At 41.1% G+C, this 21,592-nt stretch overlaps 1 protein-coding gene across 6 annotated transcripts in view; it reads left to right on the forward strand.

The window, feature by feature from the left end:
• Positions 1–13,362, forward strand: part of LOC124141893 (protein furry-like) — a 91,045-nt gene extending 77,683 nt beyond the window's left edge. For all 6 annotated transcript variants that reach the window (XM_048387691.1, XM_048387688.1, XM_048387690.1 and 3 more), the window contains 11 exons: positions 48–236; positions 708–832; positions 2,859–3,072; positions 4,167–4,257; positions 5,183–5,247; positions 6,198–6,296; positions 6,402–6,485; positions 6,596–6,706; positions 7,181–7,377; positions 9,295–9,392; positions 9,747–13,362. In XM_048387691.1, the coding sequence (XP_048243648.1) occupies positions 48–236; positions 708–832; positions 2,859–3,072; positions 4,167–4,257; positions 5,183–5,247; positions 6,198–6,296; positions 6,402–6,485; positions 6,596–6,706; positions 7,181–7,377; positions 9,295–9,392; positions 9,747–9,907 (1,434 nt within the window). In that variant the 3' untranslated portion in view covers positions 9,908–13,362. The remainder of the gene's footprint in view (positions 1–47; positions 237–707; positions 833–2,858; positions 3,073–4,166; positions 4,258–5,182; positions 5,248–6,197; positions 6,297–6,401; positions 6,486–6,595; positions 6,707–7,180; positions 7,378–9,294; positions 9,393–9,746) is intronic.
• Positions 13,363–21,592: the final 8,230 nt, after the last annotated feature.

Consider the following 21,592-nt stretch of genomic DNA (forward strand, 5'->3'; position numbering starts at 1 on the left):
TTAAGAAACAGGAATTGCTATTTCATTGAATATTTTCTGTTTGACAGAATGAGGACTTCTTCTCGCAATTTGGTGACAGGCGTCATTCCCTGAACCTCCAAGACTCGCCGACGACGGTGCGTCCCCACTTCGGTAGCGTGCCTGATCTGAAGCTGATTGGCTCTCCCAGTCTGACAGAGATCACCATCTCCCCCAGCGAGAGTCTCAGTGTCAAGGAAACCCTCTCTGAGGATGAGGTGGGTCCTGTGGAGACTAACACATACACTTGTACCATACTGATGTATACCTGTTTCCAACAGTGACAGTAAAACATGGATTCTGTCTCTAATTTGATATGATACAAACACAGGCATAATACTGACAAGTCTGTTTATCTATGTTTCATTACTCATTATGTATAATAATAATAATAATACTAAAAGGGAGATACCCATCATACAATAAATCAACACGTTGATTTGAGCACATACATAACAAATATAGTCATCACCAGTGGTTTAGTTTTTTATGAAGTATTTTGATACAATGGGATAATATGAATGGACATTGAAAACTGATGTGAGCATGGGTTGATGTCGAAAATTATGCTTTGATAAAGTAGCTGAGTTACTAAGGCAGATGTTGTCAGTTTGTGTTGACATTTCACAGGTTTTTGTGACCACGATTTTCTTGGAAGATGTTTCCATGTCTTGTATTCCCTCCTTCAGTCGGAGAGTTCTGCAATGGATGACAATGATGACATCCCCCAGGACTTGCCGGCTTCGGAGTCCATCGTGGTGACCAACCCCAAGCTGGAGAGACGACGGAGATCCAGTCCCCTCACAGCATCCACGTAGGTGTCAAAGCAACAACATTTGTACTGTGTGTGGGTCCAGTCATGTACTCTGAACAACAGTTGTACTGTGTCGGTCCAGTCGTGTACTCTGAACAACAGTTGTACTGTGTGGGTCCAGTCGTGTACTCTGAACAACAGTTGTACTGTGTGGGTCCAGTCGTGTACTCTGAACAACAGTTGTACTGTGTGGGTCCAGTCGTGTACTCTGAACAACAGTTGTACTGTGTGGGTCCAGTCATATCCTCTGAACAACAGTTTTACTGTGTGTGGGTCCAGTCATGAACTCTGAACAACAGTTGTACTGTGTGGGTCCAGTCGTGTACTCTGAACAACAGTTGTACTGTGTGGGTCCAGTCGTGTACTCTGAACAACAGTTGTACTGTATGGGTCCAGTCGTGTACTCTGAACAACAGTTGTACTGTGTGGGTCCAGTCATATCCTCTGAACAACAGTTGTACTGTGTGGGTCCAGTCATATCCTCTGAACAACAGTTGTACTGTGTGGGTCCAGTCATATCCTCTGAACAACAGTTGTACTGTATGTGGCTCCGGTCATATACTTTGAACAACAGTTGAAGTGTACGCATGGTATCGGTTGTGCACTTTGAACATCAGTTGTAGTTTACACGCATGGCTCTGGTTGTGTACTAAGAACATCAGTTGTAGTGTACACGCATAGCTTAAGTCATATACTCTGAACAACAGTTGTAGTGTAAACGCATGGCTCGGGTCATTTACTCTGAAAACAGTTGTAGTGTACACGCATTGCTCGGGTCATATACTCTGAACAACAGTTGTAGTGTACATGCATGGCTCAGGTCATATACTCTGAACAACAGTTGTAGTGTACACGCATGGCTCGGGTCATATACTCTGAACAACAGTTGTAGTGTACACGCATGGCTTGGGTCATATACTCTGAACAACAGTTGTAGTGTACATGCATGGCTCGGGTCATATACTCTGAACAACAGTTGTAGTGTACACGCATGGCTTGGGTCATATACTCTGAACAACAGTTGTAGTGTACATGCATGGCTCGGGTCATATATTCTGAACAACAGTTGTAGTGTACACGCATGGCTTGGGTCATATACTCTGAACAACAGTTGTAATGTACATGCATGGCTCGGGTCATATACTCTGAACATCAGTTGTAGTGTACACGCATGGCTTGGGTCATATACTCTGAAAAACAGTTGTAGTGTACACGCATGGCTCGGGTCATTTACTCTGAACAACAGTTGTAGTGTACACGCATTGCTCGGGTCATATACTCTGAACAACAGTTGTAGTGTACATGCATGGCTCGGGTCATATACTCTGAACAACAGTTGTAGTGTACATGCATGGCTCGGGTCATATACTCTGAACAACAGTTGTAGTGTACACGCATGGCTTGGGTCATATACACTGAACAACAGTTGTAGTGTACACGCATGGCTCAGGTCATATACTCTGAACATCAGTTGTAGTGTACACGCATGGCTTGGGTCATATACTCTGAAAAACAGTTGTAGTGTACACGCATGGCTTGGGTCATATACTCTGAAAAACAGTTGTAGTGTACATGCATGGCTCGGGTCATATGCTCTGAACAACAGTTGTAGTGTACACGCATGGCTCGGGTCATATACTCTGAACAACAGTTGTAGTGTACACGCATGGCTTGGGTCATATACTCTGAACAACAGTTGTAGTGTACACGCATGGCTCGGGTCATATACTCTGAACAACAGTTGTAGTGTACACGCATTGTGTACCAGGTAGGTCATGCTACCAACTACTGTTTTTCTGGTCCAGACAGTCCTGTTTTAACTGACATATGATAAAGTAGCATTCACACCTTCTCTTGGTTTGGAATGTAAATGCTTAGTGGAAGAACTATCAAACCTACAAAACTGAAAGATGATTTCTTAAATGATTATGTACTTCGTGTAAATGTGTCATCTTTGACATTGCAAGATATCCCACTGATACCATTACTCTCACAGTCTAATACTCCATGTTGTGTATCCCTGCAGGCGTAGTCTGTGCAGCAACCCCAGTGAGACGGACATCGTGGAGTTGACAGCGTCGGTGTCGTCGCCTAGCTTCTCCCAGCTGCAGTCGCTGAGTCTAAACCTGCAGAGTGACGAGGTAGAGGAGGTGTGGAAGAACCACGTTACCAAGGTGATGGGGGAGGTGTCCCTGGCCCACACCTTCAGCACCTTCCAGGTGTTCCCCAGGCTGTTCCGGGTGAGTGGAGTCCTTGCTGGCAGTAAGATAGCCCACTGGGAACAGTGTTGCTTATTGCTGACAGGGCGTTGCTTATTAATGGCAGTAGGGTAGCCCAGTGGAAAGAGTGTTGCTCATTACTGGCAGTAGGGTAGCCCAGTGGGAAGAGCGTTGCTCATTACTGGCAGCAGGGTAGCCCAGTGGGAAGAGCGTTGCTCATTACTGGCAGTAGGGTAGCCCAGTGGGAAGAGCGTTGCTCATTACTGGCAGTAGGGTAGCCCAGTGGGAAGAGCGTTGCTCATTACTGGCAGCAGGGTAGCCCAGTGGGAAGAGCGTTGCTCATTACTGGCAGCAGGGTAGCCCAGTGGGAAGAGCGTTGCTCATTACTGGCAGCAGGGTAGCCCAGTGGGAAGAGCGTTGCTCATTACTGGCAGTAGGGTAGCCCAGTGGGAAGAGCGTTGCTCATTACTGGCAGCAGGGTAGCCCAGTGGGAAGAGCGTTGCTCATTACTGGCAGCAGGGTAGCCCAGTGGGAAGAGCGTTGCTCATTACTGGCAGTAGGGTAGCCCAGTGGGAAGAGCGTTGCTCATTACTGGCAGCAGGGTAGCCCAGTGGGAAGAGCGTTGCTCATTACTGGCAGTAGGGTAGCCCAGTGGGAAGAGCGTTGCTCATTACTGGCAATAGGGTAGGTCAGGGGGAAAAGTGAATGCTCATTAGGTGGATGACTGAGGTTTGAATCACCCACATGGGCATAATTTGTGAAACCTAATCATTGTTGTGCCAAGCTCCTACTTTACAGGAATATTGCTAAATACAGAAGTGACACAAAGAAGGTAATAATCTTGTGAACAGATACACTTGTCCTGTTAGTAAGCATGCTATATATTTTCATGTGATCATCCAGTTGGGATGCTAGGAAGAATAGGCTCCCAGTACCCCATGGTTGTCATAGAAGTGTATGATAATGCATGATTGTATCCCCATGAGTGGATAGTTGCTCATGCTATCAACCACTGGTTTGTCTGGGTCAGACTCCATCATGCACAGGCCCTGGTGATATATCTTGATCATGCTATAGCATTAGCCCACACTCACTCTGACTTGTGTCCACTTCAGGAACTGCGACGCCGGTTGATGACGATGACAAAGGAAGCATGTTTCTACATCTCCAAGACTGAGTCTCTGAAGACTATTGCCTCACAGATCAATATCCTTTATTACACTATGTACTAGTGGGCAGTGGGTAGTCAAGTGGTATAAACTTTCTCTCTCACACTGAAACCTGGGTTTGATTCCCCAACTTGTATCTACTTGTACAGATCCAGAAACACAATATCTCCATAATCCCAAGCAAGTCTGTAATAGTTAGGCAAGTCTGTAATTAAGGCTAAAAAAAATAATGGTTTTGGTTCTCAGGCACCGCCCGCATAATGTCATAAAGTCTGTTACATGTTTCGCTTTTATTTTCATTTAAAAAAACAACAAAACCCTTAAATATTCCACATCTCAAATGTACAACCCCTTGGCAGTGAAATGCTACAATACTAAAAAACCAATGCAATCCAATATAGCGAGCAGTTACTTCCCTTCACATGCACACTGCTTTACTACGCATCTCTGGTTATGGTCATGGCGGCAATAGGAGTTTGTGTGCTTGTTTTGTTTTTTGCAAATTTGGTCAAAGAAAACATGTAATTTACGATAAAACATCACTAGACATGATGATTTACAAATTCAATTATTTTTCTGTACTGTATGTCAGACAATGCTTCATATGCAGAGATTAAGCTTACATGTGTATTTGTCTTGTAAAATAAGCCGGAAATGGCTATCAGCTATTCACACATTTTCTCCCCTATCTATGGGTGATATAGTTTAGAAAATAATTAATGTCATGGCCAATATCATAACTGAAAAGAAATTTCTGTACAGTGATAGGAAGAACTCAGTATTTAGAGTATTAGTTGTATCCGTATGTTGTTAGGTACTATAGTACACATTGGTGGTGGATCTACTAAATATGTGTTTTTAGCAAATCCTTTGCAGCACAAACTCAAACATTCTGTAATGTAAAGCAAAAGATTGCTTAATGTTTTCGCAACTGAAGAAAGTTATCTTCCTGACATAATCACTGACGGTTCTGGATATGCTGTATGTGCAGATGGAATGTCCCTTCATATTTGCTGAGTCCGACAGTGTGAGTATGGCTAGCGTGTCTCACAGTATGCGTACGTACTGTTGCCATCTTTCTGAGGCAAGGGTATTAATTGACTATAAAAGTCCAGTTTCCACCCTTACTGAACTAGGCTGGAATTTCCTGGCTCGATCGATAGTGCCACCAATAGCTGTTATGAGTTCTGCCCCTTCTATGCCCCTCTTATTTAGTGATCAGATTGCATCTCTCATATCACTTGGTGGCGCCCAGTCAAGACGATGTGAGATAATGTAATAGATATTGTAATAAGATGAGTCTTGCCTGGCGAAGTGCATCAAATCACTATAGCACCTTGATTAAAAATATGAGAAGATTTGGAACTTATCTGTCGATGCCCAGTTGACATGCCAGCAATAGACTGTAATCTGCTCAGCAGTCGCTGTGTTGTTTACAAACTGGAAGTAGATTTCATTACGCGATTGTGATTGGACTATGCATACACTCATTAGTCCAGCCAAAAAATAACTCTGAAATTCAAGCCCAGATCGGCAAGGGTGAAAACTGGACTGGTCAGTTAACCCCCTTGCCTTGGGAAGATACATGTTACACACAGCCCATGGGGGTTTCATGGAATTTCTAGCAGCCTATGCTTGTCAAGGGAGCTGACTGAATGGATGAGGTGGTCTCACTTGGAAATGTTTTGGATTTCAATTTTTTTCCAAAAGAAAACCCCTCAGCACCAACAGTTTGCATTGGGTTTTTTAAATAGCTCTTTCAATTTTAGGGTAAGCTTGTCTGTAAATACAAAAGATAAACAGCTTTTGCCTTTTGTATTACAAGTTTTACGTTGGTTCTATAGTTTTTGGCATCGTTTAGGAGATCTGCCTTTGTTATGGCTGATGCTGTGCTGTGTTTGTCTTCATTGTGGCTGAATCTATTTTCCTGCTACAGTTGTATGCAAGTGATTTTGATGTGCCTTTTGTGATTTTTAGTTGATAGGCAGTCGAGTGTTGGAGCGCCACCGTTTCTGTATGTTGGAGATACAGGAATGTTTTGAGACCTACTGCATGAGAAAAGACCAGTCAGAACAGGTATGTGATTCTACTGATCATGCTCTGCTAATTTCACTATCTTTTCAACCTTTGTTGATGCGTTGTTATTCATCTGATTGATGTTATTTCTGATTGTATTGACAGAGCCTTGAAGCCCTCAAGTCTTCCATTAAACAACAGTCCCTGGGAGATGGTGGAGGGACAGCTCTGTTGTGTGGGGAGGAACAGGTTAGTCCACCAGGGAGGCAGATCTGAAGTGTAAATAAATGTGTGATATGTCGTTGAAAGTCTGTCTACATTTGAAGGTGTCAGTCAGTACAGTTTTGTTTTAACTGCAGAAGGTGAATCTGTGTCGGAGGCTGTACAAGCTGGTATTCGGGCTGGTGTTGCTGTTTGAGAGTTACCTGAAGCTTCTGGAGGTCTTCCACTCTGTCACGCAGTCCCCACAGGTAGGACAACGTCTCGTTAGCATTCCATCACCTGGTATACACAGGTAGGACAACGCCTTGGTAGCATTCCATCACCTGATATACACCTCGTAAGCATTCCATCACCTGGTATACACAGGTAGGACAACGCCTTGGTAGCATTCCATCACCTGATATACACCTCGTTTGCATTCCATCACCTGGTATACACAGGTAGGACAACGCCTTGGTAGCATTCCATCACCTGATATACACCTTGTTAGCATTCCATCACCTGGTATGAACAGGTAAAACAACACCTCGTTAGCATTCCATAACCTGGTATACACAGGTAAAACAACACCTCATTAGCATTCCATCACCTGGTATACACAGGTAGGACAACACCTTGTTAGCTCTATCACCTGGTATACACAGGTAGGACAACACCTCGTTAGCAATAAGGTAACTGAAGCAAAGTCTCTGGATTTGACTGCATGTGCCATGTCTGTACAGGTGACGGATATGTCGCTACAAGCCACATCGGTGAAGAGCTCCCTGTCTCACGCCATGCAGGAGCTGGAGAACGGACAAGCGTCGCCATTCAATGTGGACTGCAAGGTGGTCAGCAAACAAGAGGCAGTGTCCAGTCTGGCCGAGTACATCCACAGTCAGCAGTACCCAAAGGCCATCCAGTTGCTGCGGTCATTCAGGTGGGTGGACAGTCTCTGCTTGGGGGAGAATGTTGATTGTTGCAGTCTGACATGTAGCAGGAATGTCTCTGTAGCCAGTTGATAACTAGCAGCCCTATGATGGGGACTGCTCTAAGGTCTTGTTGGAGTTTGTGCAGCAAACATAATAAGAATCCAAATATTATTGACAATAGGGATGATGCTTCCATTGTCTTCTTCCAAGTTTCCCTGTGGAATTAATTCTTTTCGCACATGTCATGAAAAGGTCAATGTTAAAGTTCATGAGATTGAAATTCTTTTTCGTAAAAAGTTTATAGTTAACTTAGTCAAAAGGTTATGGATGCATTTGTCATTGAACTTAGTGTATGCCTTTTCAAGGATGGGTCCATTGTCTGAAAAGGTTTTAGTAATTATTAGTCAGAGGTCAAGGTCATCATTCAGGAATTTGCGAAGACATGGCAATGTTATTGTCAGTTTCTGAGTCATGTTTACCTCGACAGGAATGAGACTTGATGTTTGCGTGTATCTTAACAAATCCTACCGCACTGAATGTTGAAATGGTGCTTATATCTATCAAAGGTCAAGGTCATCTCTGAAGTTGTTGTTAAATATGGTTGTATCATTCATTGCCAGCTGCTGTTGCACTGTACCTGTACAGTCCTGACACTTGATAATTGTTGAATCTTACGCAGCTGTCTTGATCGAGGTCATGGTCAGGAATTAATGCTATTGTACTGGAAGCGCATGTGGTATTTGATAACATTGGGAAAATGGTGTTGAAGCATCTTCCTGAGGCAAGGGAGTTAACTGAGTGTTAAGTCCAGTTTCCACCTTTGCCGAACTAGGCTGAATTTCTTGGCTCGATCGTAGTACCAACAGTGGCTTATTACAAGTTATGTCCCTTCTATGTCCCTCCCACTGGCCAATCAGATTCCACCTCTCATATCACTTGCACTTGATTCAAAGGGAATGGTGACGCCCAGTGAAGACGATCTGATCGATAATCAACGGGTATTACTTTGCGAAAATCACGTGAACACCTTGATTAAAAACGTGAAAAGATTTGAAAAATATCTGTTGACGCTAAGTTGACGGTACTCAGGCTTTGCAAACCTGATTTTGTTATGCAGTTTTGATTGGACTATGCATAGACTCTTTAGTCTATGCAGAATATACCTCCATAATTCCTGCCCAGTTCAACAAGGGTTTGAACTGGACTTCTACAGTGAGTTAACTCCCATGCCTCGGGAAGATGGGGATGAAGAGGCTGCTTCTGTGTTGTACTTGCAAACACCTTCAGTTTAGTCTGGACCAGACAAACCATGTATTGAGCAGCAGTGACCCTCTTTGTGGATGACACATGATCAGACAGTGCACACATTGATCACACATGATCCATGTAATTGGTGATATGATCTCATTCTTCCTGGCATCAGTTAGGAATGATGAAATTATGATGTTTATGAAACACTACTTACCGTATATTTGACATAACTTAAACCTTATACTTGTCTTAACAGGTCGACTCGTGAAGATCTGGGTTAGAATTAGTGTTCAGCAGGCCATGCTTGTCGTAAGAGGCGACAAACGGGATCAGGTTGTCATGCTCTCTGACTTGGTTGATGCATGTCATTGCATCCCAGTTGGGTAGATCGATGCTCATGAAGTCAATCAGGATTGTCTTGTCCAGACTGATTATTTACAGACTGCTGTCATGTAGCTGGAATATTTGCTGAGTGTGGTGTTAAACAAACAAATAAAAAATCTTAACAGTTTAGTTTGAAAGAAAGACATACAAGGTATCATTGGTCAAGACAGGTTGGAGACATTCTTTTGAATCTTGATGAATTTTAGGTTAGACTTTGCATTTACAGCTGAAGAATAACATCATTCTACAAATGTCTAAATAATTCAAATGTTGGCCTGTCATGTTTTCAGATCTATCTGGCCCAATGATGTTTTTGGGATGTCATCTGAAGACGATATCCTCACACTGCTCAACATCTTCTGTAGCTGTCTGGCAGAGAAGAAAGCTGGTGAGTGTCTGACTGAGCTGTAGAGAGTCTGTGAAGCTGCCATATTTGTTTATTTGACTTAGTGAACTTCTTGTCACCACAGCTTTTACATCATTCATTTCTCTGTGTAGATCTACCTGCCTGAAGGGATACATATTTGCTGATCTATTTTTGACTGGTGATGTTTTCAATTATTGTCAGAAAATAGGAGGGCTGAAAGCTTGATACATGTTTTTAATTAGGTTGAGCCAATATGGCCAGTTGTCAGTGGGTTGATCTTGTAAATCAAGAGTTTATATTTCAGATATTTCTTGAAATTCTCCTGAGGTGAAAAAATAATATGTCACATTTAGTTCCTACTGTTATTTCTTTCAGGTATTTTTGTTCTAACTCGAGTTGACCTTGACCTCAATCAGCTGTACGGTCACTTGATGGACATCAACATTAAACTGAATCATGAGTGGCCCCAATCGGCATCAGTGTCCAACAGCCGCACCGATCAGGTCATGAAACAGCAGGACTCCAGTTCTCTGTGACCACTCTTCTGATGTGACCACCATGAATGATGTGACTTGACGTGACCACTGGGATCTGATCACCGAAGTGTGAACACTGTCATGTGACCGCTGTCAGTGTGATGTGAACACTGAGAACACTGTTGTGTTACTGTCTCATCAGTCAATACAGCTGATTGGTACTGATAATGGTTGCCTAGCACTGGGACTGTGTCACAGGACTGTCACCTAGCAACCAGACATTAATGACTTCCTTCTACTAGACAACACACTTTGAACCACTCTATTTTATGGCCATCCATGTTTATTTCATGGTTTGTTTTACTTGAAATATGTTTGATATGTACTAAATGCTCAGCTTTTGTTTTACATGCTGGTCTGGCATCAAATCTAATACTTGTCTTGATGGAGATGATTGCGAGGCCATCATGTCTTTGTTAGTCTGGATGAAATAGAGAACTGTAAATAATAAAGAACAACCAAATTTGAACAGATTTAATAGTCCCAGATATGAGGAAGAAAACCGTCCTTTTTATGAAGCTTCCATTCATCAACAAATATCTGATCTTCAGATCTTCTATCGCATCTTCAGAAACAAGCTTGTTGTCACTGCAGACAATTTAGGTCAGTCATGACTAATGTCTGGAGAATCTTTACAAATGTCTGAGTATTAGCTGTGTCATTATGCTTTAGTGAAATTATGTTGAATAAAGGCCCAAAATAATTTTTAATACATCTATTATTATAATGTATTCCATAAGTGTTATTGCCTTTCAATAGAGGCACTAGTAATTCTTCAATACCCAGCAGTGTGCAGGCATTCACACGTCCACTCATCCATGCTGCTGTCCTACTTGGCTCTACTGTTCCCATCTCTGATAGAGCGAGGTGAAGAGTTTCTAGTTGTGTGTTCAACAAAACATGACTGATCTTAGTATTGGGGAAATGTTAATTAAAATGAACTCCAAACAGGGACAGAGCGCAGCTGAGGAGCTTCACATCAGTGTTGCCATGTCGGAACAACTTCCTAAACAGCTCATAAATCTGCTTCAATGTGTTCCAAAATCATGATCATTTTGACCTCAGGCAGGTTTTCTAACAGTCTTCACCAAGGTTGCTTGGATTAAATGGTACAGCCAAGAAAATACAGCAGTGATTTGTGGCCCCACAAGTGATGGCATTACTGTGTTTTGTATAGAGTTAGTGAGTATGTTTTACGCCGCTTTAAGCAGTATTCCAGCAATATCACAGCAGGGAACACTGGAAAATGGGCCTCACACGTCGTACCCATGTGAGGAATGGAACCCGGGTCTTTGACTCAACGAGACAACGCTATAACCACTAGGCTACCCCACCGTCCTTGGGGAGGACCGATGAATCATAAAAAGATACATGAATCTCATATCTGTTTCATTTGTCATTGTGTCCTGATTTTACAACAGTTTTCTGCCATGTATTGTTTACTTATGCCATGTAGCCTTCTCTGTATGCTTCCATGTATTGTGGCTTTAATTGCACATCGATTTGCTGTTATATTTGTATGTGTTTGATTCAGCAATATTTCATTTATCGTTTGATTGATTCAGTGTTGAGTGTTGCTGCTGTGAGTCCCAGCTTCCTGAGTGTGCCAACCATCACTACTGTGGGTATTAGCAACAAAGACTTTATCTTTGTCAGAACCAACAGTGTTTTTGCTGTTGTGACGTCTACAAAGTGATGCTCGTTGACTTGGCTCAACTCTGCAGTACACTAGCTAGAGACAGGTTAAGATACCATAGTGTTTTTCATCTGCAGTTACCAATGTTGTGAGCTTGACTTTCATTTCACTCTTTGAAATCAGATGCATTCTCAAGTTAAGTCTTTGACCTGAAATTTAGTGTTTACAACAATCTTATGATATGCACATTCATATTCTAGTCTAGACATCTCTGAGATCCCAGTTTTACGTTAAGGCAAAATATGTAAAGCATTATAGTTTTGAAAAAGTTGAACAGCTTCTGGAAAACTGTTTTTTTTCGATTTGAAAAGGACTTGTTTTCTCATACTTAAATTTGAGATGGACCAAATTTGTTTCATAAATTGCAGTAGCGGGTATAGAGATGTCTTGAAACAGGGTACTCTGCATCTGACTTGTTCAACACACCACTAGTCTTACAGTCCATACAGCAGGCAATACGTTATTTACTCTGCTAGAGGGTATCTGTACAGCTAGATCTATGTGTTTAATGTTAAGCATTTGTTTTTTAAAATTAACAGGTTTTTTATCTTTTAGATTTGTATGTTATATCTGTAAGAAATATGGATTAAGGTGAAGCAATTGCAGTTTTCATCTTCATAAGCCTATAGTGTATGTGGTCCCAACATTGTTAAACATTGACTCATGATGATGATGATTATGATACTGGAAGACCATTATGCTAGTGTATATATACATGTGTATTGAAGTGCTAGTGTGTATACATGTGTATTGAAGTGCTAGTGTGTATGCACATGTATTGAAGTGTTAGCATGGTGAGTGCTGTCGAACATGTGTGTGATAGTGTGATTACTTTACGTGGAGGGGGGAGGGGAATCTAGTCAACGCTTACCTTGTATTGACACAGACAGCATTTCCCAGTCTGGCCACAATCAATTGATTGTTACATTTGGATCCTTTCCTTTTTCATCTAAATCTGTTTTGACATAAAAAAAAAAAGAGAAAAATGTGAATGCATGGACATTTCTGAAGAATTAAAATTCAGGACCTACTTTCAAGATATGTATTAACATCATGAAGCAAGGTGGCTGAATACTGAATAAATCAAGTGATGTGTTTCAGAGTGAAGTGTGCAGAGGGAAAACCTGACACTTAATTTATTGTGGCCTTTAGTTGTGCATATGGTTTTGACAAGTTTTCTGAAACATTCATGTTGACATGGAAATTATTGAATTCATTAACATTCTACAGTAACTAGATCAGCATTAACAGTGTATTGGTGAATTCATTCTTTGTTCTTTCTTTCATTTTGTTGTAGTATTAAGTCATTGTAAGGTTTGGTTTTCTGTTTTAAATGGTGGTCTGTTTTCTTCATATAGTATCAAAGTTAGTGCAGAATATATTAAGTCAATGCTGTCTAACGTAAATACCCATGAACTGTATATATGTACGGATCAACCCAAAGATACGTACATGTATTTCATATTGGTGAAAAAAAAGAAATTCCTGAAGTAATATTCTTCCATAGATGTCACATAAGTACCATTGATTTGTCTTCACTGTACTGTACATTTTCACTTCTAATCATGAAACTCTTGTGAAAATCTGTGACACTGAACCAAAGGTTTATAAATACTGTCCCTGTGATCTTTTGGATACAGATTGTGATGACGACTATTTTGACCAAGAATTGCATTGTGCCGTACATTCTCATATTTGTACAAATAGTTTTGTACTTACTAAACCACATTTGTAAAATAAAGTTTGAACTCTTTACTAATATGCTGTCATATTTTATATAATCACTGCATGTCGGCTGTGTGTGGGAGGAAAGCCAGAAGTGCAGAGGTTGTTACTACCTTGAAGCTTACAAGGAATGGTACTGACAGACCAAGATACGTAACTCGGGCTAATCTGGGATTCGAACCAAACAACAGCGGATCTTGACACGACTAATACCCACACATATGTGTGTACATGTTTATACATGTGTAGAAATACATACATGAGTATACTTGTCATGTGAACGTGTTTACACATGTGTGTATATTTACACCAGGAGCAAATTTGCATCATGTCTGGAGCAGGTGCAAATGTAAATGTAAATTTGCACTGCGTGCATATGTTGCAATGTGAACGTTTATGCCAACGTAAGAGGATGATCTAATTAATATCTATTCTTTTGCAAACACCAAACAAACTGTCAACAGTTGCCAACTTTTATGCTTATATACAGAGTTGAGCGGACAGTGTTTTCTTTTGGTTTCAAGGAGTCAAAATTTTGTGTACAAATTAAATCAAACACTTGTAGCTTCTCGGTGAAGTAACTCTCTCCTCATTCAACTTTGATTGGAAAACAACCTGTTTCGTGTTGAAAGTCTTGAACAGATTGACGAATATGTGTGCCTTACACAATTTACATACTTTATTTACAACCTAAGATGCTTTTCATGTGAACGCATAGTAAATTTACATATATGCACGTATGTATAGTTACACGTGTAAAATTACCCACGTTAGTTAAAGTTGTGCATGTGAACGGGGTATAAGAAAAGCAACTCAGAACAGTGATTTGCGCCTTTTGTGGACTGCGTAATATTGACTGAAGTCACCTGAGCCACGGCTGCCGTGATGAGATGGAACTTGATGTATGGTACACAACTGAGCATGTCTACCATCTCCTTGCAAACTCGTGGAAACCATTTAGAAGATAAATCTGTTAAAAACAATTATAAGTACTAACCACAATATTCTACCAGATCTTTAACAGAGTCTTAAAGTACTTGTGCAATTGCACAGTCAGAAATTTTAATTGAATGCATTTTGCTATGTTTTCATGTGCAAACATGCTGGCTATTTATAATAACAAAACAGTTGAGGAAACTGAGACGTGTGTTTATCTGTACTGACTACCAAGTCCCCAGGGTCGTGGGTGGGACAATCAGACGTAGAGCGGACTGCATGTATAAATAAATGATCACACTTTTGGAGCTTTCATATGTGTTTCAATCACCTACATATCATATGGCCTGGCTTATACCTTCAGTAAACACGGGCGGTTAAGACAGACAGTGTTGTGTTGTGAAGTGTTGAAAAACATTAACACAGAAACCCAGACTGTCATCTTGCCCCTGTTGGAGCTGTGGTTGTACACAGGGGCCAGCATACAAACAGGGATATAGAACATGGATATTTGTTCCAAAAGCAGAAATGTTTGTGAAATTACTATTATGTTTTTGCTTTTCTGGAATTAATTGACGACATTCCACAATGTTTGATAACTATGGGTAGTTACGTGACCTGTAATGTCGGAACAATGCTATTCTATTGTGTGATACGTCCTCTGTGACGTAGGAACAACACTATTGTCATGTTTCATACGCTCCCTGTGATGTAGGAACACCGCTATTTTCATGTTTCATACGTCCTCTGTGATGTAGGAACACTGCTATTCTCATGTTTCATACGTCCTCTGTGATGTAGGAACAATGCTATTTTCATTATTTAAATGTCCTTCGTGACGTAGAAACAACGCTATTCTCATGTTTCATGCGTCCTCCATGATGTTGGAACACCACTATTCTCATGTTTCATACGTCCTCTGTGATGTAGGAACACCGCTATTGTCATGTTTCATACGCTCCCTGTGATGTAGGAAAATGGCTATTCTCATGTTTCATGCGTCCTCCGGATCCGTGATGTAGGAACACCGCTATTCTCATGTTTTATACGTCCTCCGTGATGTAGGAACACCGCTATTCTCATGTTTCATACGCTCCCTGTGATGTAGGAAAATGGCTATTCTCATGTTTCATGCGTCCTCCGGATCCGTGATGTAGGAACACCACTATTCTCATGTTTCATATGTCCTCCGTGATGTAGGAACACCGCTATTCTCATGTTTCATACGCTCCCTGTGATGTAGGAACAATGCTATTTTCATTATTTAAATGTCCTTCGTGACGTAGAAACAACGCTATTCTCATGTTTCATGCGTCCTCCATGATGTAGGAACACCACTATTCTCATGTTTCATACGTCCTCCGTGATGTAGGAACACCGCTATTCTCATGTTTCATATGTCCTCCATGATGTAGGAACACCGCTATTCTCATGTTTCATACGTCCTCCGTGATGTAGGAACAATGCTATTTTCATTATTTAAATGTCCTTCGTGACGTAGAAACACCACTATTCTCATGTTTCATACGTCCTCGGTGATGTAAGAACAAGGCTATTCACATGTTTCATACGTCCTCTGTGATGTAGGAACAATGCTATTTTCATTATTTAAATGTCCTTCGTGACGTAGAAACAACGCTATTCTCATGTTTCATACATTTCCTGTGATGTAGGAACAAGGCTATTCTCATGATTCATACTCTCCGTGATGTAGGGACAACGCTATTCTCATGTTCTCCCTGTGTGAGAGAGCGTTGTTGACACAAGATTCAATCTACTTTCTGTCCTCTATCAGTGTACATCAAGCCATGCCACTTGAGCGCTCGTGAGAAGAGGTGATCGATTCCAGATCCTGCATTGTTAACTAAGTAACTGATATTCTTGGTGTAAAAACGTATGGAACATAGTAACTAGTCCCTGCACTCCTGCCTGGCGGACTAGCAATCGTGGTTGTATTACAGACATGCATATCCAACACACACAGGCTTATGGAGAAACCTGATGTGTGAAAGAGTCAGAGTTGCAGCCACGTCAGCAAACTTGATGGAACCGGAGATATTCCAATCAATGAGTCGGTCAGAAACTTACCATTTCTGTCCTGTAGCTTAATGTGTCAGGAAAGTCCAATATGCTATATATGTCCAAAATGCACTCACTTGTCGCTCAATATGATCTGTTAAGTTATATGGAGGTGGTTCAGGCTGTCACGAGTTGACTTTTCAGAAGGACAGATACTTAAACAATGTGTTGTGATGGGGTTTTATTTGCCTGCATATGGTGCTGCGATATAGCCATTTCGAGTTTAGGCAGTCGCTGATATGTCTGCATTCCAACATGGGGCCCCGTTCCACAAAGCGATGGTAGCGCTACGGCTGTAGAACTGTTAGGTTTGGGTTGTATAATCGTCTCAGCACTAAGTGGTACTGCGTACTGTCGCAAGTCAATGTTTAAGTATGGCTTTTATGATCATCTCAGCACTAAGTGCTACTACGTACTATCGTAAGTCAATGTGAAAGTATGGGTTTTATGATCCAGCGTTAGAAATTGGCACTAGTCATATAGCCCTTGCCAAACTGCCCAATGGTAAAGGTATCATAAGGACTAGTAGAATTTTGCCCTTTTTGATGGTTTTGCTATATGTTATCATTATAAGGACTAGTGGACGAAAACTGTTAGTTCTAACCCTGTGATCATCTCAGCACTAAGTGGTACTGCGTACTGTCGTAAGTCAACGTTAAAGTATGGGTTTTATGATCGTCTCAGCAATAAGTGCTACTACGTACTGTCGCAAGTCAATGTTAAAGTAAGGGTTTTATGATCATCTCAGCACTTAGTGGTATTACGTACTGTCGTAAGTCAACGGTTAAAGTATGAGTTTTATGATCATCTCAGCAATAAGTGCCACTACGTACTGTCGCAAGTCAATGTTAAAGTAAGGGTTTTATGATCATCTCAGCAATAAGTGCTACTACGTACTGTCGTAAGTCAATGTTAAAGTATGGGTTTTATGATCATCTCAGCAATAAGTGCTACTACGTACTGTCGTAAGTCAATGTTAAAGTATGAGTTTTATGATCATCTCAGCAATAAGTGCTACTACGTACTATCGTAAGTCAATGTTAAAGTATGGGTTTTATGATCATCTCGCAGTAAGTGGTAGTACGTACTGTCGCAAGTCAATGTTAAAGTATGGGTTTTAGGATCATCTCAGCACTAAGCGGTACTACGTACTGTCGCAAGTCAATGTTTAAATATGGGTTTTATGGTCATCTCGCAGTAAGTGGTAGTACGTACTGTCGCAAGTCAATGTTAAAGTATGGGTTTTAGGATCATCTCAGCACTAAGCGGTACTACGTACTGTCGTAAGTCAATGTTAAAGTATGGGTTTTATGGTCATCTTAGTTTTACGTACTGTCGTAACTCAATATTAAAGTATGGGTTTTATGGTCATCTTAGTATTACTTACTGTCGTAACTCAATATTAAAGTATGGGTTTTATGATCATCTCAGCACTTGGAGGTACTGTTCCAGTCTCATTAAGACATGACAGACACACTTATACAGCGTTGAGCTCTGTGCTCTAGATTTTCTTCACTTTATTGACTTTCATGGGGGCATTCTGGAGCTTTTCATACCCAGTTGCCTTCCCAAGTAGATTTGTTCATTTTTTCCCATCTCCAGAAAGCCTAAATGCTCCACCTCCTTCTACTAAGCTTGCCTCGTTTAAGCAACATTAACGTTGAAGATGACATGAATGGTAATAGACAACATGACAGAATGTGGCCAGTTTCTACAGTCGCTATATCAACACAGCAACAAGGCCGATCATTGTTTAGCGACACAACATGCTATATAGTATATTTACAGAACCACATGATTGATAACCATCGTGACAATTGATTTGTACAGCTTCTATTGTTTGACATTGTTCATATACTGTCTTGAAGATACGGTATATATTGATTTGTCAAGACACTATGTATGTTGTGCAAATGTAATATGACAATACCACGTCATCTATTGTTTACTATACCGGCAATCAGAATGGGGGTATTTGGTACGTCTTGTTTGATGAGTTACTGCGGGCAATGATATAGAATAGTGTATTTCATGTACACGTAATTCATTAATGAATTATTGTTGAGTGTGTCCTTATGATCTGAGGATTATCATACTCCTCCTCATGCACCAACAGTGCTCTCCTGTCTCACACTTTTGTGTAGTTACAGACTTTTGCATACTTTCAATAATCCCCAGTTTCAGAAAGCTTCGTCCATAAGTCATGGCACACTGCTGCCACCCCAAAAATACGTTATGAAATGCCACGTGGTACATTTTACAACCATGCAGATCGATTTTATTCAGAGTGTTTTCAAGGCCATAGACCCATGACGTGAAGGTCACTATGCAGGGGTGTTGTACCTTATGTTGTACCATCCATCAAGTGTTGTATCGTGTGTCATCCATCAAGTGTTGTATCTTGTGCCATCCATCAAGTGTTGTACCTTGTGTCATCCATCAAGTGCTGTATCGTGTGTCATCCATCAAGTGTTGTATCGTGTGTCATCCATCAAGTGTTGTACATTATGTCAGCCATCAAGTGTTGTATCTTGTATCAGCCATCAAGTGTTGTATCTTGTGTCAGCCATCAAGTGTTGTATCTTGTGTCATCCATCAAGTGTTGTACCTTGTGTCATCCATCAAGTGTTGTACCTTGTGTCAGCCATCAAGTGCTGTATCGTGTGTCATCCATCAAGTGTTGTACCTTGTGTCATCCATCAAGTGTTGTATCTTGTGTCAGCCATCAAGTGTTGTATCTTGTGTCAGCCATCAAGTGTTGTATCTTGTGTCATCCATCAAGTGTTGTACCTTGTGTCATCCATCAAGTGTTGTACCTTGTGTCAGCCATCAAGTGCTGTATCGTGTGTCATCCATCAAGTGTTGTACCTTGTGTCATCCATCAAGTGTTGTATCTTGTGTCAGCCATCAAGTGTTGTATCGTGTGTCATCCATCAAGTGTTGTATCATGTGTCAGCCATCAAGTGTTGTATCGTGTGTCATCCATCAAGTGTTGTATCATGTGTCAGCCATCAAGTGTTGTATCGTGTGTCATCCATCAAGTGTTGTATCGTGTGTCATCCATCAAGTGTTGTATCATGTGTCAGCCATCAAGTGTTGTGTCTTGTGTCAGCCATCAAGTGTTGTATCTTGTATCAGCCATCAAGTGTTGTATCTTGTGTCAGCCATCAAGTGTTGTATCGTGTGTCAGCAATCAAGTGTTGTATCTTGTGTCATCCATCAGGTGTTGTATCTTGTGTCAGCAATCAAGTGTTGTATCTTGTGTCAGCCAACAAGTGTTGTGTCTTGTGTCAGCCATCAAGTGCTGTACCTTGTGTCAGCCATCAAGTGTTGTATCTTGTATCAGCCATCAAGTGTTGTACCTTGTGTCAGCCATCAAGTGCTGTACCTTGTGTCAGCCATCAAGTGTTGTATCTTGTATCAGCCATCAAGTGTTGTACCTTATGTCAGCCATCAAGTGCTGTACCTTGTGTCAGCCATCAAGTGTTGTATCTTGTATCAGCCATCAAGTGTTGTACCTTGTGTCAGCCATCAAGTGCTGTATCTTGTATCAGTTATCAAGTGTTGTATCGTGTGTCATCCATCAAGTGTTGTATCGTGTGTCATCCATCAAGTGCTGTATCGTGTGTCATCCATCAAGTGTTGTATCGTGTGTCATCCATGAAGGGTTCTATCTTGTGTCATCCTTCAAGTGTTGTATCATGTGTCAGCCATCAAGTGTTGTATCTTGTGTCAGCCATCAAGTGTTGTATCTTGTATCAGCCATCAAGTGTTGTATCTTGTATCAGCCATCAAGTGTTGTATCTTGTGTCATCCATCAAGTGTTGTATCTTGTGTCAGCCAACAAGTGTTGTGTCTTGTGTCATCCACAGAGTGGTGTACGTTGTATCAGGCATCAAGTGTTGTATCTTGTATCAGCCATCAAGTGTTGTATCTTGTGTCAGCCATCAAATGTTGTATCTTGTGTCAGCCATCAAATGTTGTATCTTGTGTCATCCTTCAAGTGTTGTATCTTGTGTCATCCTTCAAGTGTTGTATCTTGTATCAGCCATCAAGTGTTGTATCTTGTATCAGCCATAAAGTGTTGTACCTTATGTCAGCCATCAAGTGCTGTACCTTGTGTCAGCCATCAAGTGTTGTATCTTGTGTCAGCCATCAAGTGTTGTATCATGTGTCAGCCATCAAGTGTTGTATCTTGTGTCAGCCATCAAGTGTTGTATCATGTGTCAGCCATCAAGTGTTGTACCTTGTGTCAGCAATCAAGTGTTGTATCATGTGTCATCCTTCAAGTGTTGTATCTTGTGTCAGCCATCAAGTGTTGTATCTTGTGTCAGCCATCAAGTGTTGTATCTTGTGTCAGCCATCAAGTGTTGTATCTTGTGTCAGCCATCAAGTGTTGTATCATGTGTCAGCCATCAAGTGTTGTACCTTGTGTCAGCAATCAAGTGTTGTATCATGTGTCATCCTTCAAGTGTTGTATCTTGTGTCAGCCATCAAGTGTTGTATCTTGAATCAGCCATCAAGTGTTGTATCTTGTGTCAGCCATCAAGTGTTGTGTCTTGTATCATCCATCAAGTGTTGTATCTTGTGTCAGCCAACAAGTGTTGTGTCTTGTGTCATCCACAGAGTGGTGTACGTTGTATCAGGCATCAAGTGTTGTATCTTGTATCAGCCATCAAGTGTTGTATCTTGTGTCAGCCATCAAATGTTGTATCTTGTGTCAGCCATCAAATGTTGTATCTTGTGTCATCCTTCAAGTGTTGTATCTTGTGTCATCCTTCAAGTGTTGTATCTTGTATCAGCCATCAAGTGTTGTATCTTGTATCAGCCATAAAGTGTTGTACCTTATGTCAGCCATCAAGTGCTGTACCTTGTGTCAGCCATCAAGTGTTGTATCTTGTGTCAGCCATCAAGTGTTGTATCTTGTGTCAGCCATCAAATGTTGTATCTTGTGTCAGCCATCAAATGTTGTATCTTGTGTAATCCTTCAAGTGTTGTATCTTGTGTCATCCTTCAAGTGTTGTATCTTGTATCAGCCATCAAGTGTTGTATCTTGTATCAGCCATAAAGTGTTGTACCTTATGTCAGCCATCAAGTGTTGTATCTTGTGTCAGCCATCAAATGTTGTATCTTGTGTCAGCCATCAAGTGTTGTATCTTGTGTCATCCTTCAAGTGTTGTATCTTGTGTCATCCTTCAAGTGTTGTATCTTGTATCAGCCATCAAGTGTTGTATCTTGTATCAGCCATA

This window comes from Haliotis rufescens, unplaced genomic scaffold, assembly GCF_023055435.1.
Source record: "Haliotis rufescens isolate VD_foot unplaced genomic scaffold, xgHalRufe1.0.p SCAF_7, whole genome shotgun sequence".
Classification (NCBI taxonomy): Eukaryota; Metazoa; Mollusca; class Gastropoda; order Lepetellida; family Haliotidae; genus Haliotis; species Haliotis rufescens.